At 43.5% G+C, this 27,949-nt stretch overlaps 1 protein-coding gene across 2 annotated transcripts; it reads right to left on the reverse strand.

Annotated features, from left to right (window-relative positions):
- Positions 1-863: 863 nt before the first annotated feature.
- On the reverse strand, positions 864-27,826 carry LOC115139679 (tau-tubulin kinase 2-like). Of its 2 annotated transcripts, none has more exons than XM_029677311.2 (15): positions 27,091-27,826; positions 25,992-26,129; positions 25,534-25,681; positions 25,238-25,311; positions 24,944-25,084; positions 24,344-24,448; positions 23,963-24,028; positions 23,789-23,881; positions 23,588-23,713; positions 16,961-17,118; positions 11,767-11,983; positions 10,978-11,177; positions 7,126-7,546; positions 5,869-6,560; positions 864-5,488 (listed from the first exon to the last, which is right to left on the reverse strand). In XM_029677311.2, the coding sequence occupies exons 2-15, from the start codon at positions 26,061-26,063 to the stop codon at positions 5,131-5,133; spliced, it is 2,871 nt and encodes a 956-aa protein (XP_029533171.1). In that variant the 5' UTR covers positions 26,064-26,129; positions 27,091-27,826; the 3' UTR covers positions 864-5,130. The 2 variants fall into 2 exon arrangements, with proteins under 2 accessions (XP_029533171.1, XP_029533170.1); XM_029677310.2 differs by having other exon boundaries at positions 864-5,491.
- Between the last annotated feature and the right edge of the window lie 123 nt (positions 27,827-27,949).

Genomic DNA, 27,949 nt, shown 5'->3' on the forward strand with positions numbered 1-27,949 from the left:
TGTGACTTCTCTCCTGACGGTAACGTCATGGTCCTCTGTCCACTCCAGGAGTACACGATGGCTGTGTGGGAAGGCGGAGGACTCCATCAGTGTGCTGCCAGGTGATCCCAGGAAAACGGCCCCTCTTCTAGAACTCAGACGACAATGATAGACAGACGACCAGGCGTAAACAATCAAGAACTGCGCGCTCAACTTGAACCATAAGTCCCATGGCAGAGAGATGCACTATTATTTTAGAACACACACTGTATCAAACCTAAAACCAAGCATCTCTATTTATTGACTCTGCACAGACGTAACATTTCACTTATAGAGCACAGAGCTCATTCTTTACCATAGACTTATCATCAGCAGTATGTGTCAGCAAAGTCTACATAACATAGAACATGTTACTCCTTATTGACCACAGACATAATAGTCTACTAGAATTGGACTGTACAGCTCAGTTCACTTTGTAACAACCCCAAGCCCCTACCCCCATAAGAGATTCATCTTGGCCAATCAGAAGGCAAGGAGGAGCTTCTACCATATTGCATTTACCTACGGATATACATCAACTTTGAGGTTTTGGGGGCTAGGGGTCGTTTGGTTAGGTTTCCAGACAAATACACGTTTTAGGGCTTAGAAACCTTATTGGTTCAGAACAGACTGCTGCTCAGGAGAAACAACTGTTACAGATCACATCTGTTTAATTAAATAGCTTTGACAGGATAGTTTTTTATATGAATATTAAGTGAAGCAAATGTTTGTTTTGGGGGGGGGGGGTGGAACTTGACACCTTGTACACATTTGTTGGTTGAATCGTAACATAATAAAGACAAAAGGGTAGGTAGCCTACTATATTGAACATTAATTTCATATAGTTCACTATAAGCCAAATGTATACTTTATTTGATTTTCTGCAATCATTATATCAGTTTTTCAGGAGGGCAGATACAAATAGACTCCAATTTTGCTGGTCTGCATGATAAATGTATTTAAAATCGGGACCAGTTTATAAAAAAAATACAGATTTGTTTTAGCGGACCCTACAGATGTTTTTTTATTTTAAATTTTAACACACATATATTTGCAATGATATCCATGCACTTGTTACATTAATTCAGTATGAGTGCTTTTTTTTATTTTTTATTTTTTACATTCCAACATTGTGACACCTCCACATCATCTAAAATAAGAGATTTTCTCGCAATAAAATCACAGAATTACATTGTGAATACGCCAGAGTGAGTGAGATCTTTTAAATAGCTTGAAATACATGTTTCATCTAGTAGTTTTAGGGAGAGGAGAAATGGAGTTTAGATGGGACTACATGCACTGGTTATTACAAATGAATGCTGATAAATTGGTGCAATAAGATTAACATTTAGTTTGAATGAACAGCACTGAAGTGCTCTCTATACAATGATTATATATTTTTTTAAACGGTACATACAGTTGAAGTCGGAAGTTTACATACACCTTAGTCAAACACATTTAAACAGTTTTTCACAATGACTGACATTTAATCCTAGTAAAAAATCCCTGTCTTAGGTCAGTTAGAACCACCACTTTATTTTAAAAATGTGAAATGTCAGAATAATAGTAGAGAGAATGATTTATTTCAGCTTTTATTTCTTTCATCACATTCCCAGTGGGTCAGAAGTTTACATACACTCAATTAGTATGTGGTAGCATTGCCATTAAATTGTTTAACTTGGGTCAAATGTTTCGGGTAGCCTTCCACAAGCTTCCCACAATAAGTTTGGTGAATTTTGGCCCATTCCTCCTGACAGAGCTGGTGTAACTGAGTCAGGTTTGTAAGGCCTCCTTGCTCGCACACAGTGTTTCAGCTCTGCCCACAAATGTTCTATAGGAGTGAGATCAGGGCTTTGTGATGGCCACTCCAATACCTTGACTTTGTTGTCCTTAAGCCATTTTGCCACAACTTTGGAAGTGTGCTTGGGGTCATTGTCCATTTGAAAGACCCAGGTCAGGAAAGTATGATCTTTGTCCCCATGTGCAGTTGCAAACCATAGTCTGGCTTTTAATGGCGGTTTTGGGGCAGTGGCTTCTTATTTGCTTAGCGTCCTTTCAGGTTATGTTATAGGACTCGTTTTACTGTGGAGATAGATACTTTTGGACCTGTTTCCTCCAGCATCTTCACAAGGTCCTTTGCTGTTGTTCTGGGATTGATTTGCACTTTTTGCACAAAAGTATGTTCATCTCTAGGAGACACAATGCTTCTACATCCTGAGCGGTATGATGGCTGTGTGGTCCCATGGTGTTTATACTTGCGCACTATTGTTTGTACAGATGAACGTGGTACCTTCAGGCATTTGGAAATTACTCCCAAGGATGAACCAGACTTGTGGAGGTCTACAATTTTTTTTTCCTGAGGTTGATGGCTGTTGGCTTATTTCTTCTGATTTTCCCATGATGTCAAGCAAAAAGGCTTTGAGTTTGAAGGTAGGCCTTGAAATACATCCACAGGTACACCTCCAATTGACTCAAATGATGTCAATTAGCCTTTCAGAAGCTTCTAAAAGCCATGACATAATTTTCTGGTATTTTCCAAGCTGTTTAAAGGCAGTCAACTAAGTGTATGTAAACTTCTGACCCACTGGAATTGTGATACAGTGAATTATAAGTGAAATAATATGTCTGTAAACAATTGTTGGAAAAATGACTTGTGTCATTCACAAAGTAGATGTCCTAACTGACTTGCCAAAACTGTAGTTTGTTAACAAGACATTTGTGGAGTGGTTGAAAAACGAGTTTTAATGACTCCAACCTAAGTATATGTAAACTTCCGACTTCAACTGTATATACAAGGCGACCTCCTTCAGATCTCTCATATGATACAGTACAGATCTTTTTGGTCTCATGGCATACATACATACACACACACACACACACATACATACATACATACATACTGTTAAGAACCCAGGACTGGGGTCAGGGAGAAAGAGTAGACCATCTCAATGTTTTTCGGAAATCTGATGTTCCGATGTTGGAATCAAGCTACATTTTTCAAGTACATTTTTCGAGACACATCAAATAAATAGATACATTCTATCATACATTTTACATTACATACAGTACATTCCCTGGAGTACAGTAGTAGATCATATATATGTACACATGCTGTCAAAGTTGAAGATTGGATCCGATGCAGTACGTTCTCTGTACATACATTATTACAGTCTGAGTAACCATAGCCGCCTGGGTCGTGTGCAGTGGGGACGAAACATAGATGTACCTGCTGAAAGCAGGGCTGGTCATAACTGTTCTGTCACCCTAGGCGAGGCAAATGAAAGACGGTCTGAACCAAACATAGATGTCTATGATTTGGTCTGGACCGGACTAAAAACCAACATCCGTGGAAGTGGAAATCAAGGCCGATCCAGACAGGACCCCCAAAAAAAGGCATCCAAAAGGCGACGGCATCGATCTGTGCTTACCGAGGTGTAGCCTACAGTGTCGCCTAATTAGAATTTTATGAATGCCCATCTATGTAGTAGGCCTACAGTTTGTAAAATACCAATAAAAGATAGCCGGTCCGGACAGGACCAAAAAAAGACATCCAGGAGACGTCAGCCCATGCTTACTAGGGTGAAGCCTACTGTGTTGGTCTACAAAGGAATTTTATGAATGCCCAACCATGTGGAAGACCGTTTGTAAAACAGGCATTGCATTGGCTTTATTAGTCCTGATTCCTGTGACTAGTGAATTTGGCTATTTCAGCTCTGAATATCAGCTACACAACTTCATCAGGAGTTATCCTGAGCCTATTTGCAATGTGTTTACACAGCGGGAAATAAAGAAGTACTTTCTTTTTCGCGATGATCAGCTTGTAAAAAAAAATGTACAGATACAAACTTTAAACCACTGATCATGAACATTTTGCCCCCGGGGTGAAACTTCTGGACAGCAGTTGTGAATAGCCTGATTATCCATTTCATATTGTCCATTTTACTTTGACCTGTCCTGTTTTTAGGAAATGTTGTAACATGTCAACGCGGGTATTTGATCGGAGAAACCTGTATGATGTAAAAAAGTGTCCGTCTCATTACACTGTCATACATTTTATCTACAGCCTGTAGGCTACAGAAAAGGCCACATACTCTTTCTACCATATGCTATATTCAGGGGTGAAAGTATAATTAAATTCTTCCCGGTATGGGACCAACAGCGTGCACCAGCATTTTTCAAAGGGCCTAATCATAGAATGATATATTGAGTCCCTATTAATTCAATAGGATCTCAGTGGGCCTAGTCGTAAAGACCTGTTATTTCACTTTTAAAATGCATTATCTTATACTGTGGCATAAAAACAACCCGTCAAAATGTTTTCATCTAATTGTTAAACAATCACTTCAAAGGGCTCCGTCATAGGCTAGCAGTGCACGTTCATCCACTCGCACCATATTAACAGACTCCAAACCGCGGTGAATGGAAAGAGACATCTGTTAAACGTAAACACCAAAAAGTGAAATGACAAATTTGGCTATTGTCATGTCGCCACGTCTCTGCCTTGGCAAAATGTCAATGTTCTCGTCGAACCACATCACATTTGACTGTAGGCTATATCACCCATTTTCAAGTCCATTCGTTAATTTGTCATGCCTCTGACATGCGGTAATTAGAAAGTGGTGTAATAAGCATACAGTTTTCTTGACATTTTGCTGTAATTATTGTGAATGGCTCATGTTTTTACGCTGGCTAGATCTGCTACATGATTTATGTTAGATAGTTTTCTTAACAGAACGTTGGTGGAGTGCACGGCGCGCCTCTGGGAATGGACAAGCAACATGTTTGTGCCCCTGCCTTTGACAAAGTGGGAACTGCTTATCACAGGGCGGCATCAGCGCTCACCTAAAAAGCCCATATGCCACTGGTTGAGAGAAATTGTCATTGTTTTGGGGCAGATTTATTTGAGGTTGTGTTGTTGGGTGTGCATCTTGTTCAGTTTAGCCCAGAAAATTCCACCCGTGTTAATCTGCCGCCATAGGTGGCCGCCTAATGAGCTGACAAGGCCCTGGCTGAACGTGTCCAATTAGAAACGCTCGATTCGGGTTTATTGTTGCAAAATGTCTTACAACAGTGTGCCCTTCTGAACAACACACTGATACCCATTCTGTCCACTTATCGGCTCACTTTGCCGCTGCCTTTGCCCTCGTGGCTAGGGCCCCTCCCTCTGGCACCGGGCCCTGCGCCCCACGGGATCCCCTGTCGCCCACTAAGCCTGTCCTGGGGGTACCACGGAGGGGACCCCGAGAAGCTGGACGGAGAGCGGCTACGCCCCAGGAAGACCCTTCCCCCCTCGCGGAGCTCGTGACGTGAGGGGGAGGAGCTGAGTGAGCGCTGTAGAGAGGAGGAAGAGCTGCGGGGGTGTGGCGCCGGACTGAAAAGTGCACCGCCGCGGTCCTTCATCAGTTGGGTCAGATTGGCAAGGAAGTCGGCGTCGCTGGTGCTGCTGGCACGCACCCGGAAACGCCGGCGCCTACTGGGGCAGAGAACAGAAGGGGTTGGATTTTAAAAACAAACAATTCTGCAACTATAATGTATTATTCAGACACTCATGCCTATACATTCTGATTTGCACCGATATGTTCCTAAACCAATCCACACAAAATTGTCTATCATCAGTGATGTGGGATGCAATCCTTACTATCACAGCCTACTAGTCTTGCGTTTGGCAGGGCACAACGTTGTGGAATGTTCAGATACATATATAATGTAGAGTAAACATGCCTCAGATTGAATAGCTGTCGAATAAGAAAGTACATCAGTTTCATTCATTACATTTCTATCTGCGACACTCCATAAAGTTTTCTATTAAACGTGGCCCAGTGCTGTGCCATAAAACCATGTTCTTCATACCTGTTGTCTACAGCTGGGCGGGTAGGCGGTTTCCCGGGAGGCGGACGAGGCAGGAACCTGCCGGAGGAGGAGAGCTGCTGCTGCTCGAGCCCTGGAAGAGGGGGAATGATGGGCCGAGGGATTTTACTCCTGCTGCCCGAGGAGGAGAGCGAGAGGGAGTCACGGTCTTCCCCCAGCCAGTCGGAGCGTGAGCCGCGGTCTGAGCAGGAAAGGAACCTCTCCCGGACGCCACAGGGCAGCAGGTTGTCGCAGGAGAGCGATGGAGAGGGCGAGTGGGAGGGCGAGCCAGGCACGGGGCTGCTCCAGCGGTGGCGGCGGTCCATGGTGGGGGAATCTCGTATGGGGATGCGGCTCAATCTGGGCGAGGAGGGGGATTCTCTTCGCAGCAGGACCAAGGTGGGTGGGGGAGGGGAGGAGGAGAAGGTGCTCTCCGCGGCACTTCCGGCTTTCTCCATCTGAGGGTGTTGGGTGGGTTCGGAGGAACGGTCGGGGAGTCCTGAGTCGCTCTCTGGGTCTTTGTCATTTGCGAGGTGGGCTGGGATGAGGCTTGGCACAGGGCTGGGTGCTGATTCGACAATCTCCAGCTCATCGACCTTGACCTCTTGGGGGTCATTGGGTTTGGTTGACAGAGCCTCTAGTGGTATGGCTTCACTCTTCTCCATCACAGGGGACTGTGGTACAGGGTTGGCAGACTGTGGAGAGGCAGACCAGAGATTAATGGTAGATGGACATTAGAGGTGGTGAGGAGGCGCAAGTAGAGCTCGGACAGCAGAGTCCCTGCCCATCTTCTGAAAACGCCTGAAACCCTACCTCTTCAAAACAGTATATTAAATAAGACATCTCAGTCTTATTCTATCCTCCCAATAAAAAAACAAAAATGTCACTTGTCTTTTCCTACTAGCAGTGACGTTGCTGATAACTTCTGTATCGAGGAAAGATGGACCTACTACGACCGTGATATGTGGTTGTCTCACCTAGCGATCTTAAGATGAGCGCACTAAGTAAGTCGCTTTGGATAAAAGCGAGAGGTACAGATCTCTGTTCATGTCAGTGAATATCTGACGTGTGTACAGTTCTTCAAAAGTTAACCTGTACTGCAGTGGAGTAAGAAACATTTCCTTCATAATGGATATAATTGCACCGTCAGGGCCATACTTCAGCAGGACATTTTGAAAAAGTGACATTTTAATGCCCAGAATAGAACTGTATGTATATGTGTGAGCAATTCTTATTCTGCCAAAGCCTGCTCGCACTCACCTGCTCCATCTGGGCTCGGCCCATGTGGCCTAGCATCCCAGGCAGCCTCCTGCCGCCCAGTAACCAGGTACAGGGCAGGGCCATGTGGGACAGGACGGGGCTGCTCGGGGCTGAGGGAGGCTGGTGGTCCTGGACCTCAGCCTCTGAATGCACCTCTAGTTTATTCCCATCCAGAGCATAGTCTCCTGGAGGCTTGGCTGCCCCCGAGGCCCCGCTGCCTCCCCCCTGCTCCAGCATCAACCAATCCTGGGAGTTTCCCTCCTGGGGAACAGAACTGAGGTTCAGGGCCCCAGCCCCCTCGTCCTGGTCGGGAGTCTCTGTCGCCTGGTCCTCGTCACAGGGGGTGTCAACCTGCTCACCCCGCCCCCCGCCGCTTTCGGGGATTGTGATCTCTCGCTCCTGTGGATGCTGATTCCCCAGACTGGAAATATAAAAGAAAATTGGGATTTGACATGAGTAATTGTGTCACGCCCTGGTCGAAGTATTTTGTGTTGATCTTCATGTTTGGTTCAGGCCAGGGTGTCGCATGGGGTTTTTGTATTGTGGTGTGTTTTGTCTTGGGGTTTTGGTATGTATTGGGATTGTAGCTAGTGGGGTGATCTAGCAAAGTCTATGGCTGTCTGGAGTGGTTCTCAATCGGAGGCAGGTGTTTATTGTTGTCTCTGATTGGGAACCATATTTAGGCAGCCATATTCTTTGGTTGTTTTGTGGGTGATTGTCCTTAGTGTCCTTGTTCCTGTCTATGTGTTAGTGTACACAAGTATAGGCTGTTTCGGTTTTTGTTACGTTTATTGTTTTTTGTAGTGTTTGTATTTAGATTCGTGTTACGTTTGTTTATTAAATTATGGATCGCAATCTACACGCTGCATTTTGGTCCGACTCTCCTTCACACCTAGAAAACCGTTACAGAATCACCCAAAGAGGAGATGCGCAATAAGGATTTCTGGACATGGGAGGAAATCCTCGACGGGAGAGGACCCTGGGCTAAACCAGGGGAGTGTAGCCGCCCAAAGGTGCAGCAGGAGAAGAGGCAACAGGAGCAGCCCAAAGAGGAGGAAGAACTGGACGGTAAAGGACCCTGGGCTCAGCCTGGAGAATATCGCCGCCCCAAGGAAGAACTGGAGGCGGAGAGAGCGGAGAGGCGCCGGTATGAGGAGGCAGCACGGCGACTCGGAAGGAAGCCTGAGAGTCAGCCCCAAAAATGTATTGGGGGGGAGCTCAGGGAGAGTGTGGCAGAGTCAGGAGTCAGACCTGAGCCAACTCTCCCGGTTTATCGTGAGGAGCCAAGGAGGAGACCAGAGCCGGTGTTGGAGGTGAGCGAAGCAGAGACTGTGAAGGAGTTAATGGGGAAATTGGAGGAGAGAGAAATGAGGGAGTTGCTGTGTTGGTGCTTTTTGCATGGAATTCGCCCGACGGAACGTGTCGGGATTTGATGGCACCTGGGTCAGCGATCCATACTCGTCCTGAGGTGCGTGTTAGTCGGCTGGTGAAGTTGGTGCCAGCCTCACGCATCAGGCCTCCTGTGCACATCCCTAGCCTTGCACGTCCTGTGCCAGCACTGCTCTCAAGATCTCCAGTACGCCTTCACGGTCAAGGCCATCCTGTGCCACCTCCACACCCTAGCCCTCCGGTAGCAGCTCCCCGCACCAGGCTTCCTGTGCGTGACCCCGGTTCAGTTCCACCAGTGCCAGCACCACGCATCAGGCCTACAGTGCGCCTCGCCTCTCCAGTGCTGTCGGAGTCTCCCGCCTGTCTAGCGCTATCAGAGCCTTCCTCCTCTCCAGCGCTGCCGGAGTCTCCCGCCTGTTCAGCGCAGCCAGAGCCTTTCTCCTCTACAGTGCTGCTGGAGTCTCCTGTCTGTTCAGCGCAGCCAGAGATGTCAGTCTGCATGGAGCAGCCAGAGATGTCAGTCTGCATGGAGCAGCCAGAGATGTCAGTCTGCATGAAGCAGCCAGAGCTGTCAGTCTGCAAGGAGCTGTCAGTCTGCAAGGAGCTGCCAGTCTGCAAGGAGCTGCCAGTCTGCAAGGAGCTGCCAGTCTGCAAGGAGCTGCCAGTCTGCAAGGAGCTGCCAGTCTGTAAGGAGCTGTCAGTCTGCAAGGAGATGCCAGTCTGTAATAAGCCGCCAGAGCTGTCAGCCCACATGGAGCAGCCAGAGCCGCCAGTCAGCGTGGAGCAGCCAGAGCCGCCAGTCAGCGTGGAGCAGCCAGAGCCGACAGTCAGCGTGGAGCAGCCAGATCCTTCAGTCTGCCCAGCGCCACCAGTCTGCCCAGCGCCACCAGTGCCGCCAGTCTGCCCAACGCTACCAGTGCTGCCAGTCTGCCCAGCGCCACCCGTGCCCCCAGTCTGCCCAGCGCCGCCAGTGCCCCCAGTCTGCCCAGTGCCGCCAGTCTGCCCAGCGCCGCCAGTCTGCCCAGCGCCGCCAGAACTGCCAGTCGGCCAGGATCTGCCAGTCGGCCAGGATCCGCCAGAACTGCCAGTCGGCCAGGATCCGCCAGTCGGCCAGGATCCGCCAGTCTGCCAGTATCCTCCAGAACTGCCAGTCAGCCAGGATCCGCCAGTCAGCCAGGATCCGCCAGTCAGCCAGGATCTACCAGTCAGCCAGGATCTGCCGGAACCACCAGCCAGCCAGGATCTGGTAGATCCATCAACCTGCCTGAGCTTCCTCTCACTCCTGAGCTTCCTCTCACTCCTGAGCTTCCTCTTAGGAGAGGGGACTAAGACATTGACTGAGTGGGGTCCACGTCCCGCGCCGGAGCCGCCACCATGGACAGACGCCCACCCGGACCCTCCCTGTTGTTTTGAGGTGCGTTCGGGAGTCCGCACCTTAGGGGGGGGGGGGGGTTCTGTCACGCCCTGGTCGAAGTATTTTGTGTTGATCTTCATGTTTGGTTCAGGCCAGGGTGTGGCATGGGGTTTTTGTATTGTGGTGTGTTTTGTCTTGGGGTTTTGGTATGTATTGGGATTGTAGCTAGTGGGGTGATCTAGCAAAGTCTATGGCTGTCTGGAGTGGTTCTCAATCAGAGGCAGGTGTTTATTGTTGTCTCTAATTGGGAACCATATTTAGGCAACCATATTCTTTGGTTGTTTTGTGGGTGATTGTCCTTAGTGTCCTTGTTCCTGTCTGTGTTAGTGTACACAAGTATAGTCTGTTTCGGTTTTCGTTACGTTTATTGTTTTTTGTAGTGTTTGTATTTAGATTCGTGTTACGTTTGTTTATTAAATTATGGATCGCAATCTACACGCTGCATTTTGGTCCGACTCTCCTTCACACCTAGAAAACCGTTACAAATTGCTTAATAAATATTTAAAATTCGACTAATGGAAATTATTTTAAAAAAATGTATTGGTAAAATGTGCATAACTAGCTAATGAACATTCCAACAAGTGAGATTAATTAAGCAAGTTGCCTTGCATGAGCCTTGGCTTGTGCAAGCTAGAAGCAGGAGCTTATCCTCAGTTCCTGTAGCATGAGACAGCATGACGTACAAGTACACCCCCTGGACTAGCCAAAGAACAGTCCAACAAATTCAAGGTTGGTTGAAACAAAACCCTGCATACAGTAGTTTAAGGACTAAATGAATACAAGTCCCTCTGCCTTGTGCCTAGTACAGTGGTTCTCAAACATCTCCTCCGGGACCTCCAGCAGTATTTGTTCTATTCCAGAGCTAGCACAATGATTCAACTAATCATCAAGCCCTTGAGTACTGAATCAGGTCTTGTAGTTCAAGTCTAAAACAAAATTGTGAAATGCCTGCCCCCCCCGGAGGGGTTTGAGAACCACTGTCCTATTGTACACTGTAGAACAATATAAACTATTAAAACTACTGTAAATGAATGGTAAAAGGTACTGACTAGGCATCAAGGAAGCGTTCGATGGTGGGCTTGGGTTCGGGAGCCAGTCTCTTCTCGAAGGCCAGGCTCTGGCTGTGTCTCATCCTCCGGAGCAGGGGGGCCGCCCGGTCCAGGAACATGGTCTCTGAGCACACCCTTCTGGGGGAGCTCTGGCTCTGGTTGCCACCATGGTTCTGGCTGTGCTCGTCCTCATTCACCACCTGGAGAAGGGGTAAGGAATGTAGTTGTCACAATAATAATTTTGCATGCCCCCATTTATTCCGTTTTTGATTTGTTAAAAAAGTTTGAAATATCCAATAAATGTCGTTCCACTTCATGATTGTGTCCCACTTGTTGTTGATTCTTCACAAAAAATACAGTTTTATATCTTTATGTTTGAAGCCTGAAATGTGGCAAAAGGTCGCAAAGTTCAAGGGGGCCGAATACTTTCTCAAGGCACTGTATATATTATTTTTTTATCCCAGCCCCCATCCCCGCAGGAGGCCTTTTGGTAGGCAGTCATTGTAAATAACAATTTGGTCTTAACTGACTTGCCTAGTTAAATAAAGGTAAATTCAAATTTAAAAAAAATTAAATAGTATAGTACTGAACATACAGTCTTCAATATAGAAAATGTACCTGTTGAAGTAGAAAAGGTTGGCTGAACTGCAGCAGTATAAAGGGAAACTAATGGGGGTGTTTATTTGATAGCATGCAATAATTGTGTGTTCCTGTCTAAAACCCAGTATTTATTTATATGGTCAATAACATTTGATTATTTCACAAATATGCATGTGTTCCAATCCTGACCTTCCTGATGAGCGGTTGTTGTTGTTGCTGGGCTGCGGCGTGGTTACAGTTGCGGTTGCGGTCCATCTCCTCCCACACGTCAACGCCCTGGGCAGCACGTTGGTGCTGGGCCGGGATGGGGGGGCAGTTGTCGGCGTCGCTGAGGCGCTCGCCCTGCAGTACGTCCTCAGTGTTCTCCCTCTGCAGCTCGGCGGGGAGCACCGAGGCATTGGCCATGCTGGCGGGATATAGAGAAGGAGGAAGGGAGGGTGTTCGAGAGGGAGAAGGAGAAAGAGAAAAGAGCGAGTGAGAGAGAGGGAGTCGGGAAAGGGACAGAAAAAGGGACAGAGAGGAGAGAGAAAATCATTCAGCTGCTACTTTCCAGAGGACAAATTAGGCCAGTGGTTTCCAAGGGATCGCTATCGCTGCCCGAATATACAGATTTCCTTTCCACCCAAAAAAGCTTGGCAAATTTTACAGAATCAACCCATGGATTGAATTGCGTGAGTGGGACAAAAGTTATACCATGTCGATTTGAAGGAAGGTATTACAGTCAAATCAGCAAATGCTGACCAATTAGGCATCAATTACACCCATTCACACAAATATTCTGCATCACACCAACCAACACGAAGCCAAACAGAGTTATGGATTAACATAACATTTGTAAGTCGCTCTGGATAAGAGCGTCTGCTAAATGACTTAAATGTAATGTAAATGTAACATTTCTCCATCTGACCTGCCAGATCAGCTCTGAAAAAGATCTGATGTGAAAAGATCTGGGGCATCTTTTATTCATCATGCATAGGCAAAAATCTGAATGTTTGCTTGAGAGTGTGCATAAATTCACACACAGCCATGACCATGCGTGTGCACAGTGGTGGAATAAGGGGACAGCTTATCAAGCGCTGAGTGTGGAAAACGTTGTATTGTAGATATGTAGCGATGTAATAATGTACTGTTTTATCTTTTGTTTGAAATGTAATTTAAGTGCCTTAATGTGTTTGGACCCCAAGGAAGAACAGCTGCTGCTAATGGGGATCCCTAATAAATACAAAATATATATCCATTAGCCTGTCAAGATATTATATATTTCACAAAAGCACATTTGTTACAATAATCCATATCAAGTACTGTTATTTGTTAAAATGGAAATTTCATATTCATCTCCTAATGGAGATGGGAGATCCTTCCAGATGGACAACCATCTCTGCAGCACCACCAATCAGGCCTTTACGGTAGAGTGGCCAGACGGAAGACACTTCAGAAAGTATTTAGACCCCTTGACTTTTTCCACATTTTGTTGTGTTACAGTGTTATTCTCGAATTGATTAAATAAATACTACAAATTCTCAGCAATCTATACACAATACCCCATAATGACAAAGTGAAAACAGGTTTTTGACATTTTTGAAAATGTATTAAAAATATAAAACAGAAATACCTTATTGACATAAGTATTCAGCCCCTTTGCTATGAGACTCGAAATCGAGCTCAGGTGCATCCTGTTTCCATTGATCATCCTTGAGATGTTTCTACAACTTGATTGGAGTCCACTATTGGTAAATTCAATTGATTGGACATGATTTGGAAAGGCACACGTGTCTATATATGAGGTCCCACAGTTGCCAGTGCAAAAACCAAGCCATGAGGTTGAAGGAATTGTCAGTAGAGCACTGAGACAGGATTAAGTTGAGGCACAGATCTGTGGAAGGGTACCAACACATTTCTGCAGCATTGAAGGTCCCCAAGAACACAGTGGCCTCTATTATTCTTAAATGGAAGATGTTTGGAACCACCAAGACTCTTCCTAGAGCTGGCTGTCTGGGCAAACTGAGCAATCGGGAAAGGAGGGGACTAAGAACCCAATGGTCACTCTGACAGAGCTCCAGATTTCCTCTGTGGAAATGGTTGTCCAGAAGGACAACCATCTCTGCAGCACTCCACCAATGAGGGCTTTATGGTAGAGTGGTCAGACAGAAGCCACTCCTCAGTAAAAGGCACATGACAGCCTGCTTGGAGTTTGCCAAAAGGCACCTAAACACTCTCTATTTGGCCTAAATGCCAATCATCTCGTCTGAAGGAAACCTGGAACCATAACTACAGTAAAGCATGGTGGTGGCTGCATCATCATGCTGTGGGGATGTTTTCAGCGGCAGGGACTGGGAGACTAGTCAGGATCAAGATAAAGGTGAACGGAGCAAAGTACAGAGAGATCCTTGATGAAAACCTGCTCCAGAGCACTCAGGGCCTCAGACTGGTGTGATGGTTCACCTTTCAACAGGACAACGACCCTAAGCACATAGCCAAGACAACGCAGGAGTGGCTTTGGGACGAGTCTCTGAATGTCCTTGAGTGGCCCAGCCAGAGCCAGGACTTAAACATGATCGAACAGTTCTGGAGAGATCTGAAAATAGCTGTGCAGCAACGCTCCCCAACCAACCTGGCAGAGCTTGGGAGGATCAGAAAGGCAGAAAGTCCCCAAATACAGGTGTGCCAAGCTTGTAGCGTCATACCCAAGACAACTCGAGGCTGTAATGGCTGCCAAAGGTGCTTCAACAAAGTACTGAGTAAAGGGTCTGAATAATTATGTAAATGTAATATTTCAGATTTAAATTTGTTATATATTAGCAAAAATGTCTAAACCTGGTTTTGCTTTGTCATTATAGCTTATTGTGTGTAGATTGATGAGGGGAAAAAATCTACTGAATCAATTAGAATAGAATAAGGCTATTACATAACAAAATCTGGGAAAAGTCATGGGGTCTGAAGCTTTCCGAAGGCACTGTATGTGAAAATTGGGCATTTCTAGGTTTTGTAGTAAAAAAGAAACACTCATCTTCCTGTCTTTTTTACTACAAAACCTAGAAACGCGCAATGTTCACATGTTGTGGTGGATTAATGAAGTTTAACAATTTTTTTTTTTACATTTCTCTTTAAATTAGAGACACGTCATGAGCAAAAGGAACAGAAACACATACAATTCCCATACACCATGGCACAACAGGTTGAAGTCAAGAGGGGTGTCTTTGCCATGATGCCAACGGGTTTTCCAAATACGAACGTAGCAATAGACGGCACCAACATGGCCATAAAAGCATCCTCCCAAAACAAGTTCAACTGTGTGAACAGAAAAGGCTTCCACTCTTAAATGTGCAGGTGATGGGTTATATGATGCGTAAAATACACTGCTGAATGTGGTGGAAAGGTGGCAAGCACGACTCGTTCATTCTGCAAAACAGCAATGTTGGCCTATATGCCTACAGGTGGAAGCTATTGAGGATGGATGGCTTCTTGGCAAGTATTGCCTACTCATTTCAAGTATATTTGCCATTGCTAAAGCAACATGAATTGTCCCAACGGTCCTCTCTTTGTAGCTATGTTTTTATTTTTACTGTTCAAGCCACAACGGAGCAAACCAAATAAAAACCTTTTGTTTTAACTCAATCTCTAACACTAGCACCTATATTCAGTCTCTGAAAATAGTTACTGTTATAATAATAATTTTTGGGTTGCGCCATTGTATTTCATGGTAAGGCGTTGACTTTAAAAGGGATGATTGACCATACAGTATATGAGGTGACACACAGGCCAAGTTCCCATAGTCATCCATCACTATGGGAAAGACCTGAGAATACAGTAATGACATGAGACAAAAGGTTGAGCTGCACAAAATCAGGAAATGGCTATAAGAAAAAAGATCAACGGTTGACAATAGCCATTTCCACTATCAGGGCAATAATTAAGAAGTTTAAAGCAACTGGAGATGTTAACAATCGGCCTGGAAGAGGACGTGTGTCTATAAGACCCAAGGATAATACCTGGAGGATAATACCTGGAGAATTGCAGACGTTTCTTGGGTCTTGAGGTCAGAAAGTCTCCAGAACTACGATCAGACGCCACCTACATAACCATAACCAAGTTGTTTGGGAGGGTTGCCATAAAAAAAAAGCCTTTGCTGTCATCAAACCAAAAACTCAAGCACCTGCAGTTTGCCAAACGTTACTGGAACTTTCAATGGGACCAGGTTCTATAGTCAGATGAGACCAAAATATGTCTTTTTGGAAACAAACACCAGAGGTGGGTTTGGCGTAGACAGAAAGATAGCCATGCAGAAAAGTACCTCACCCCCACTGTGAAGTATGGTGGTTGATCTTTGATTTTGCGGGGCAGTTTGTCTTCCAAAGGCCCTGGACAACTTGTCAGGATACATGGTATCATGGAATATCAAGTACCAGCAGATATTAAATCAAAACCTCTGCTAGGAAGCTTAAACTGGGCCGTGGTTTGATCTTCCACTAGGACAATGATCCAAAGCACACCTCAAAATCAACACAAGAATGGTTCACTGACCACAAAATCAAGTTTTTGCCATGGCCATCCTAGTCCCCTGCCCTAAACCCCATAGAAAACTTGTGGGATAAACTGAAGAGGAGAATCCACAAGTGTGGACCTCCTGAATCTGAAGGATCTGGACAGATTCTGTATGGAGGAATGGTCTCAGATCCCTTGCCATGTGTTCTCCAACATCATCACGCATTATAGGAAGAATTTTCAGAGCTCTTATCTTTGCAAAGGGAGGTCGCACATATAGTATTGAATGAAGGGGTGCCAACAATTGTGGCACACATATATCTGAGAAAAATATTGGTTTTATGATAAGAATGTATTTTTTCTTTAAATTATTTTACTTTAATTAAAGGTTAGATTTTTGTGAATATTTTGAATGAAAGACCAAGAGGATAAACATTTACCAAGTGTGCCATTATTAGTGGAGGGCACTGTATATGCACTAAGGCTGAGAACAATTGGTATTTATCAATGGTCATCTCCTACCGGTGTACATATGACACTCGTAGGATTGTTTGATAAAACACACTTTTTCTATGCAAACAAACATTCTAAATTCTGTTCGTAAGTAGTATTTTAGAATAGTTTCAAAGCAATATTGATAAATATTAGTGGAACAAATATCAGAATTGGGCTGCCTGTCTAAACATAGTCTTTGAGTGGTACAGTTGCAACATTTTGGGTACATTCCCAAAATTCCCAGGTTTTTCAGATATCCAGTTTGGAAGATTCCTGGAATAAGTAGGAAATTCAGGAATTCTCCTGCCTGGATTCCTAAAAAAAACTTCAACCCTACTTCTGATACCACACAGTTCTACCTCTCCGCTACTATTTTAAAACAATATGCCATCATTGCAGTTCTTACCCAATGTAAGCTGGTGTGAGGCGGGTCAGTTGCTGAGCGGTGGTGGCTGAACCGGTGATGGTCAGCATATCCTCTGAGTCGCACCTCTCCCAGTCATACGGGTCGTTTTCCAACACGTTGTGGCTCTTCATGGCATTTTCAAACACTGAAATTAGTAGCTGGAACAGAAAAACCAAAATCATTGACATTTAGCATTATGAAACAATGGGAAGAGCTATTGTTGGCTTGTTGTTGGCAGACAAATACACACAAAGGAGTGGGTGTCAATTCCATTCAAATTCAGTCAAACCAGGGAGTTAGGGCTGTCCTCGACTAATTTTCTTTTGGGGTTAGCCAAGAGTTCTGATCTTTTGACCAATTGATTGGTTGAAATTGTTAAACATGTATCTTTCCATATATTTACACATCCTATGTGTTTAAATCAAATCAACTATATTCACTGAGCTTGTCTGATGTTTTAAGCACACGGTTTGATTAAATAATTAAGACACACAAATGACTAGAGGGTGCCCGACCAGCAATTGATTTGATTGTGCCGAGCCAGCTCAGACTTGCTGCACTGTGTTAAAAAGAAAAAGACAGCGGATGACTGTAACTGGCACCCGTTGTCTCTCTCCTCCCTGCTGCAGCGACCACCACAGAACATCAAAGTGTTTGTTGATGAAGGTGCAACATAATTATTGCCATTTCTGTTACCGAAATCCTTAATTTCTTTAGGAAAAACATTCCCCATTCCCTCAACCCTTGCTCTCTTTACATGACATGTATGCATCGCATGCACATGACCAAATACCTACAGTGGGGCAAAAAAGTATAGTCAGCCACCAATTGTGCAAGTTCTCCCACTTAAAAATATGAGAGAGACCTGTAATTTTCATCATAGGTACATTTCAACTATGACAGACAAAATGAGAAAAAAAATCCAGAAAATCACATTGTAGGATTTTTTATGAATTTATTTGCAAATTATGGTGGAAAATAAGTATTTGGTCACCTACAAACAAGCAAGATTTCTGGCTCTCACAGACCTGTAACTTCTTTTTTAAGAGGCTCCTCTGTCCTCCACTCGTTACCTGTATTAATGGCACCTGTTTAAACTTGTTATCAGTATAAAAGACACCTGTCCACAACCTCAAACAGTCACACTCCAAACTCCACTATGGCCAAGACCAAAGAGCTGTCAAAGGACACCAGAAACAAAATTGTAGACATGCACCAGGCTGGGAAGACTGAATCTGCAATAGGTAAGCAGCTTGGTTTGAAGAAATCAACTGTGAGAGCAATTATTAGGAAATGGAAGACATACAAGACCACTGATAATCTCCCTCGATCTGGGGCTCCATGCAAGATCTCACCCCGTGGGGTCAAAATGATCACAAGAACTGTGAGCAAAAATCCCAGAACCACACGGGGGGACCTAGTGAATGACCTGCAGAGAGCTGGGACCAAAGTAACAAAGCCTACCATCAGTAACACACTACGCCGCCAGGGACTCAAATCCTGCAGTACCAGACGCGTCCCCTTGCTTAAGCCAGTACATGTCCAGGTCCGTCTGAAGTTTGCTAGAGAGCATTTGGATGATCCAGAAGAAGATTGGGAGAATGTCATATGGTCAGATGAAACCAAAATATAACTTTTTGGTAAAAACTCAACTCGTCGTGTTTGGAGGACAAAGAATGCTGAGTTGCATCCAAAGAACACCATACCTACTGTGAAGCATGGGGGTGGAAACATCATGCTTTGGGGCTGTTTTTCTGCAAAGGGACCAGGACGACTGATCCATGTAAAGGAAAGAATGAATGGGGCCATGTATCGTGAGATTTTGAGTGAAAACCTCCTTCCATCAGCAAGGGCATTGAAGATGAAATGTGGATGGGTCTTTCAGCATGACAATGATCCCAAACACAAAGAAAGAAGGAGTGGCTTCGTAAGAAGCATTTCAAGGTCCTGGAGTGGCCTAGCCAGTCTCCAGATCTCAACCCCATAGAAAATCTTTGGAGGGAGTTGAAAGTCTGTGTTGCCCAGCAACAGCCCTAAAACATCACTGCTCTAGAGGAGATCTGTATGAAGGAATGGGCCAAAATACCAGCAACAGTGTGTGAAAACCTTGTGAAGACTTACAGAAAACGTTTGACCTCTGTCATTGCCAACAAAGGGTATATAACAAAGTATTGAGATAAACTTTTGTTATTGACCAAATACTTATTTTCCACCATCATTTGCAAATAAATTAATTAAAAATCCTACAATGTGATTTTCTGGATTTTTTTCTCTCATTTTGTCTGTCATAGTTGAAGTGTACCTATGATGGAAATTAAAGGCCTCTCTCATCTTTTTAAGTGGGAGAACTTGCACAATTGGTGGCTGACTAAATACTTTTTTGCCCCACTGTATTTGTATGGGACTAGTATTACTAGAGAACTTTGGTTATGTAATTATTACTCCAGAATGTCTGTTATTCCAGAGGACAATTCAGATGATATTCATTTCTAAAAATCCAATAAATTGACAGTTATGACGGAAGCCTGGAGGTTTGAATTCTAGGCATGAAGATACAGTATTTCAACATTGCTATATCTTTGCTATCTTTGCTATAGCGTCACCATAATATTTGAATTGAGTAAGAGTGATGATAATCTTTAAGATATTTTAGCGATCTGCAGTAGGTTACTGCCCCTCAGCCTTCGGATGTGAGCTAAACAGTGCACCAGCCAGGGCCGGTCATTGCCTTTCTGCCGCCATAGGTGAGACCAAAAAATGCCATCCAAGTTCAATATAGGTTCTGAATGAAATATTAAATGCTATTTTCCATATGTTTAAAATATTTATTTTCCAGGATGCTGAAAAGGCATATTTTCAGGACTTTGAGAAATATGTATTTTCATGACGTTGAAGTCAGGTTCATTTTCGGGTTCTTAATGAAAGTAGAAAATACTTATTTTCCTGATGTTGAAAATACATATTTTACATATGTTGAAAAAACATTTTACAGATGTTGAAAAAACAATATTTTACGGATGCTGCAAATCTTTTGGGCAGATGTTGAAATCAGACAATTTTTTGGTCCTGAATGAAAGTTGAAAATGAGTCATTTATAGACGACCAAATCAAGACTGGTCCAAACTGGACAAAATCTGAACCAAATCGTCCATGATTGGTTCATATTTGGTACAGACCAGACAAAAAAAACAATGTACATGGACATCAAGGCCCTACGTGGAAATCAAGGCCGGTCCGGAACTGCACCAAAAAAAGACATCCAAATGACGTCGGTCCGTGCTTATTGAGGTGTCACCTACAGTGTTGCCTGAAATGTAATTTTATGAATGCCCATCTACAGTATGTGGTAAGCCTACCCTTTTTAACACACAAAAAAAACATCCAGACAGGACCAAAAAAATGACATTGGCTCGTGCTTACTAGGGTGAAGCCTACTATGTCGCCCGCAATGGAATTTTATGAATGCCCATCCATGTGGTAGCCCCACCATTTGTAAAACAGGCCGCTGCATTGGTTTTATTAGTCCTGATTCCTGTGACTAGTCAATTTGGCTATTTCAGCTCTGAATATCAGCTACACAACTTTATCAGGAGTTATCCTCAGTCTATTTGCAATGTGTTTACACAGCGGGAAATACAGAAGTACTTTATTTTTCGCTATGATCAGCTTGTAAAAAAATGCCTGGATACAAACTTCAAACCACTGATCATGACAATGGGGTGAAACTCCTGGACAACAGTTGTGATTGTCCATTCCATATTGTCCATTTTATTTGGACTCTTTTTAGGATATATTGATTTGTGACAGCTCTTTTTTTCAATTTATTTGATTGAGCGCCATTTAGGTTTTTTGATCTGAGAAACCTGCATGATGTAAGAAGTGTCTGTCTCGTTACAGTGTCATACATTTTATCTCTAGCCTCTAAGCTACAGAAAAGGTTGTGTGCACCAAACAGGTGCTGTATAGATTACAATTAGAGGTCGACCGGTTATGATTTTTCAACGCCGATACCAATACCGATTACTGGAGGACCAAAAAAGCCGATACCGATCAATCGGATGATTTTTACATTTATTTTACATTTATTACATTTATTTGTAATAATGACAATTACAACAATACTGAATGAACACTTATTTTAACTTAATATAACACATCAATAAAATCAATTTAGCCTCAAGTAAATAATGAAACATGTTCAATTTGATTGAAATAATGCAAAAACAAAGTGTTGGAGAAGAAAGTAAAAGTGCAATATGTGCTATGTAAGAAAGCTAATGTTTCAGTTCCTTGCTCAGAACATGAGAACATATGAAAGCTGGTGGTTCCTTTTAACATGAGTCTTCAATATTCCCAGGTAAATAGTTTTAGGTTGTAGTTATTATAGGAATTATAGGACTATTTCCCTCTATACCATTTGTATTTCATTAACCTTTGACTATTAGATGTTCTTATAGGCACTTTAGTATTGCCAGTGTAACAGTATAGCTTCCCTCCCTCTCCTCGCTCCTCCCTGGGCTCGAACCAGCAACACAACGACAATTAGCGCGAGCTAACTAGCTGGAGAGTTGATAAACTTGAAGTCATAAACAGCGCAATGCTTGACGCACAACGAAGTGCTGCTGGCAAAACGCACGAAAGTGCTGTTTGAATGAATGTTTACGCGCCTGCTTCTGCCTACCACCGTTCAGTCAGATACTTAGATACTTGTATGCTTAGTCAGATTATATGCAACGCAGGACATGCTAGATAATATCTAGTAATATCATCAACCATGTGTAGATAACTAGTGATTATGATTGATTGATTGTTTTTTATAAGATAAGTTTAATGCTAGTTAGCAACTTACCTTGGCTTACTGCATTCACGTAACAGGCAGTCTCCTTGTGGAGTGCAACGAGAGGCAGGTGGTTAGAGCGTTGGACTAGTTCACTGTAAGGTTGCAAGATTGACTCCCCAAGCTGACAATGTAAAAATCTGTCGTTCTGCCCATGAGCAAGGCAGTTAACCCACCGTTCCTAGGCCGTCATTGAAAATAAGAATGTGTTCTTATTAACTGACTTGCCTAGTTAAATAAAGGTATAAAAAAATACAATTAAAAAAGGCGCCCAAAAATACCGATTTCCGATTGTTATGAAAACTTGAAATCGGCTCTAATTAATCGGCCATTCCAATTAATCGGTCGACCTCTAATGACAAAATAATTTTCTGACTGTTCGGAACAATGTAAACAACACAAAATAAAGTGTAAGCATACCAGAGAGTCTGTTGTAACAAAAACATTTTTTTGTTAAGTCTTTATTACTGCAAAGACTAAAAACAGTTACACTCATTCATGAATGCAATTTCCAAAATGGAACGGTTATTTGTTTAAAGTAATTATTCAAGGCTCGCTTTATTTTATTTTAAAACTAAAATGCTTGATTGCATTTCAAATCAAGAATGACTCATACGCTGTGTGATGACATTAACGAATGAATGATTGATTGATTGATTGGTACAGTAGCCTGTATAAGTATTGAAATATAGGCCAAATAAGTTACGCTATTAAGACCAAAAAGGATGCACTTTTACGCCTGCAAAACAATGGTGGTTATACCAGACTGCTATACTAAGCCTTAATGAGAAGGATAAGAATAAGAAAAACAATAACAATAAGGAGATCAAGAAAAAGGAGCGTTATTGCTATTATATAAATATAATTAATTCAGACAATTTGGAACAGTGTAAACAATAAACACATTTTAAATCATTCCAGAGAGGCAGTTCTAACGAGAGAGAAAAAAAGTCTAAATCTTTACTATAGCAAAGCAAAGATTAAAAACAGCCAAATTTGTGAAATTGTTTACTGAACATGTCATTGCATGAGGCTTGGTGCTCAATGAATCAGTAGGCTATTAAACAAACACTCAGAGGCAACAGAAGCAGGATTTGTCTTATTTCTGTAGATAAATTCATGGGCTCCCGAGTGGCGCAGCGGTCTAAGGCACTGCATCTCAGTGCTAGAGGCATCACTACAGACACTGGTTCGATTCCAGGCTGTATCACAACCAGCCGTGATTGGGAATCCCATAGGCTTGCGCACAATTGGCCCAGCGTCGTCCGGGTTAGGGTTTGGCCGGGGTAGGCCGTCATTGTAAATAAGAATTTGTTCTTAACGGACTTGCCTAGTTAAATAAATAAATAAAAATGTAAAGTATAAAGCAGTTTGGCTATTGATTACAGAACTAATTGAGTTTGCGTTTCGTCATTCTGCTGCTGCCTACGCAGCATTGTTCTCAACACAAAAATGCTGGTTAACTTTGCTATTATGCACATAGCAACATGGTCTACGAAAAGGCGCCAATTCAACAGCACATTGATATGTTTCAGAACAGTGGACTGAAGAGGGAGAAAGTGCATTTGTTATAAAATAATATTAGTGTTGCACCATTATGTATGTATGTATGTATTATGTAATATATTATTATATATTATTATGTAATATAACCATGCACAATTTAAGTAGAACATGTATTAGACTGATGGACAGTGCCATCCACAGCCTCCACAATGGATCAGTCCACTCAGTATTTTCTGGATATTTGAGTTAATGCACACATATGGAAACATATAGACCAATCTTACCTGATAGTCAGGCTTAGTGAAGTAGTCCAGGGTCAGGATATGATCCAGGAAGGCGCTGAACTCTGAGGGGAGGTGTTTGAGCATGAGGCGATTGTCGTAGGTCTCTTTTAGGTTCCCCACCTGTTCCTGTGAGCAGAGGGAAAAGAGCATGAACACACATGCTCATACATGTACAGTACACACACATGCACATGCACTTACCTTGTCTTTGACCTTCCTCCAGGGTAGCTGGCCCACCGTGAACTCCACCAGCATATAGAAGAGAGACCAGAGGTCATCATGGCGACCCATCTCCTGAATACCACAGACACACACAACATGGGTGAGCAAGGTGAGAACATGTACTCATATAGCCTAGTATGAGGTTGACCTCACCTTATTCTTGTGTGCGTTGACTGAGGCATAGCGCACCGTTCCTCTGAACCCTGCAACGGGACGAGGCTGACAGAGAGAGAGAGATGGATAAGAAATTAAATTGAATCTTCAATATTCACACTAGCATACTACTTAGAATACATGCCCAATGCATTGCTTCATTTTAAGTGGCGATTGAAATGTAGCCATCACATTGACATTTTAGTCATTTAGCAGACACTCTTATCCAGAGTGATTTACAGTAGTGAGTGCATACATGTTCATACTTTTTTCGTACTGGTCACCTATGGGAATCGAATCCACAACCCTGGCATTGCAAGCATCATGCTTTAGCAACTGAGCCACATGCGCATACACACATGCACGGGCAGGAATACTTACAGGACGCACTTCCTGACAAGAGTTGGTGAACTGTCGGGCCAGACCAAAGTCGAGCATGTAGCAGCATCGACACGTGCTGGCCAGGCGCCCCATGGCAAAGTTTGACTGGGGTGGTACAAACACAGTAAATCAGTCAGTGATACTTAGTTTTGTCCTTGCGATTGATCTGATGAAGCAGGCAATAATCTAAGTAAATCCTGTTACTCTTTCCAGCAATGCCTGGTACAATGCTTTGAAACTTGAAGCGGTCTTATAATAAGGCATTTCTCACCATGCATAATTTTTTTTCCTGATAATAACAAAATGGCTGGGAAGTAGTCAGGATCACTATGAGACATTATAATATTGTCATACATGCTTATGACAAGTTGTGCAATGCATTATAACCACTTAAAGCGCTATACCTGCATTCATACACTGGACACAGAGACATAAATAGTGTATACATTAGTTCATCTGACGCTTAATTGCCAAAATGTCAGACTATCCCTTTAAGGCTTGAGTGTTACCAGTGCATTATTTATGCTCTTATCTTGTTCCCTTACCCCTGATTCATGACCCCTTATTATTCCCTCATCTTCTGACCCCATGACCCCTTACCGGTTTGATGTCGCGGTGCAGGAAGCCAACAGAGTGGATGCTCTCGATGGCCTCCAGCATCTGTCGGCCCAGCCTCAGAGTGGTGGAGACGGTGAAGGTGCCGCGAGACATAGTTCTGCGCAGGTCTGCCAGATTCCTCCCCTATAGGACACAGACAGTAAAGCAAACACACACACACACACACACACACAAACACACTTTATTTGAATCCACAAATCACATTACAATTAAAGGGATTCAAATATTTCAAAGGTCGCACACAAGTGTGCATGCACACGCAGCCAAAAACCTGACCTGAAGTTCCATCACCACATAGTTGAAGCGGTCATTGCGGCCACAGCCTACAAAGCGACACACATGATCTTTACCTGAAACAGAGAAACATAAATGTTGCTTAGAAGGTCTCTCTTCTAAAACACATTAGATATTTATTAGAAACACGTAAATATCCAATCAATATTTTCCACAAAGGTTTGATACGGTTGTGTGAATTTCAAAGTTATGGGCATTTCAGTGTATTTCCGAACGACCTCCATTCTAGACTTATATCTGAGGTCGTACTGTATTCCAACAGGGCCCCTGTCTCTCACCCTGGAGCTTCTTCAGCACGGCCACCTCCATCTTCAGCACCTGTTTGGGCTGCTGGGCAGACTCCACCTTCAGGGCCACGTTGACCTGGCTCAGCTGATCCAGCACCTCGTAGATCTCCCCGAAGCCACCCCCGCCAATTTTCTTCACCTGAAAATTGAATGGAGAAGGTGGAATTGCAGGTAGTAAAGAAAGAAGAGAGAGCGGGTGGGTGGGGGATGGAGGTGGAGAGAGAGAGAGAGAACGAGAGGGAAGTTGTGAGTGTTCTGTAAGAAAAGTGCCATACCGTACCTACAGAAGGTACACACACACCACATCTCATTTAGATGCGAGACACATTACATAACACATTACAGAATGCTGCTTTGACCTCGCTAGGAGAATGGGAGCAGCAACAAGACAGATTTGACCAAAGCTGGCTGTGCCCTTTCTGTAGCTGGTAGTATTTATAGTAACTCACCACTCTCCATCTCTCCCGGACCAAGTCTGTGACTGACAGGATGTCTGCCGCCTGCTCTACTGCACCACTCATCCCAAGTGCTGCTCGGAGTGCTCCAAACGACGGCCTGCACCTGGCATCAGTGTTGCTGGCTTTTTACTGCAGAAAGAAATGGAGAAAGGAGAGAAACATTTCAATTTGGACAACTGACAAATCGTGCCAAAGTCGAGTCCTTGATGACCTCCATCTTCATGTGTCCCCAGAGAGATGTCAAAATGTGTGTGTTGTCACTGTCATTTTACTTTCTTCACCTATATACTAATGTAAAGGACGTATTGGAACATTTACATCCATTTGTTTTTACTCACAGCAAATAATGTTTCTTTGGATAATCGCATCACTGGACATTTTAAAAATCGCATCACTGGACATCAGCAGAATCTTCAACCTCTATTGCAGGCTACTTTTAAAGCCCATTTAGCCAAGTCATTTTTCTTACTGTTGTAATAGCTAATATAGCTAAGAATAATGCATGAACACGGTGATTGACATAAGAGCTGCTTGTTCTGAACTTACCCTGTGCGTTGCTTACGGAGCCAACAGACATAGCAATGTACCAACCCAACATAGCCATCCTATTCCAACATCATCAGCTGTCATTCTGAAAACTGTTAATCGAGGCATTTCATTTGATAAAATATCTGGCAAGTTGGTAGGCTAGCTGGCTAACGTTAGTTATGGTCTTGTAACGTTAAGGTCTTACAAAAGAGAGGGAGAAAGGATCGCTTTGTTAAAATTAGATAGCGTAACGTTACCTTGCTTGACAACAAAGCATCCTTTGCATCCATCACGCACTGGACCAGTTAGCTAACAACAAACCGCTAGCTATCTTTTTAGACAGCTATCTATCTAACGTTATCTATCTATATGGTATTTAGTAGGTGGGATAACACTAAATATGGGTAACGCTAGCTAGCTAACTGGTACAAGCAAACGATTTCTTGTCTCTGTAACATGTCGATTATTTAGCAAGCAAAATAGCTATCATGCGATGTAGCAAGCCTAGCTAGCTAATGTTGGCTAGTAAGACAGATTTACATGCGGCTTTCATCTAACCTACCTTATTTGATTGCACCATTTCCAAGAATATACTATTTTCAATCCAGGCAGTTAAGTGACATTTCTCCATATCCAGTGCTGTGCTTTCAACTCTTAAAACGTTTCATTGTGTACATAATGGAATGGGGAGAAGGTTTCTCCTCCGCTCATTCACACAACAGAAGCGGTTACGTCACGGGCAAGCGCTCCTTCGATTGATTGATCAATCTGCATCCCTCTGCATCTTTGCAGAGTTCTGTCTTCGATAAGAGGATGCTCCATCTCCGCTGCCGGGCTAGGGATACGAAATATAGATGTCCCTGTCATTGCATTATTAGAATCAACAGCGTTTCCTGGCACATACTAAAACTGTGATGAGATTGTGAGGTTACAGTATTATGCGCAAAAGAGTGGCACCTCAGAACAGCAATGCAGACAGTGCATTGACACCAGAGACTGATCGACAGTGACAGATCAGAATGAATCCACTGACATTTTAAAGCTAAATTGTGCTATCAAATGCTACATAGAATACTTTAGAAATGCAAATTGTGCTAATGATATTATCCACATATTGTTACATTGCCACACCACTGTGCTGTCCAAAATCAATCACTTTGGTTTTAGCCATGCAGGCACCCTTCAACATGCGATCCTTACGGGAGGCTGGGCGCCCCCTTGCAGACGGAATTTCCTGGATTACGCCAAACGCAAGCAGTGGGACAACCATTGGGACAACCGTATAAAGTGGATAAGAGGCGTGGTCAGACAGTGGAATTGGATAACAGGACGTCAGTTGAAGGGTGAAGTGGGGCATTCACGAGCGTCAGAATTTCAACGATTTTGCGCAGGTTCACAGATTTATAAACACTGTTCAGGCT

The sequence above is a fragment of the Oncorhynchus nerka genome, linkage group LG13 (assembly GCF_034236695.1).
Source record: "Oncorhynchus nerka isolate Pitt River linkage group LG13, Oner_Uvic_2.0, whole genome shotgun sequence".
Classification (NCBI taxonomy): Eukaryota; Metazoa; Chordata; class Actinopteri; order Salmoniformes; family Salmonidae; genus Oncorhynchus; species Oncorhynchus nerka.

What these genes read in the sequence shown, in the direction of transcription:
- LOC115139679 (XM_029677310.2), bottom strand. Translation starts at nt 26,063, where the DNA reads ATGAGTGGTGCAGTAGAGCAGGCGGCAGACATCCTGTCAGTCACAGAC. An exon ending in TCAACGCACACAAGAATAAG is followed by an intron (nt 23,882 to 23,962) that starts GTGAGGTCAACC and finishes TGTGGTATTCAG; the next exon opens with GAGATGGGTCGCCATGATGA. An exon ending in TCACTAAGCCTGACTATCAG is followed by an intron (nt 17,119 to 23,587) that starts GTAAGATTGGTC and finishes TTTCTGTTCCAG; the next exon opens with CTACTAATTTCAGTGTTTGA.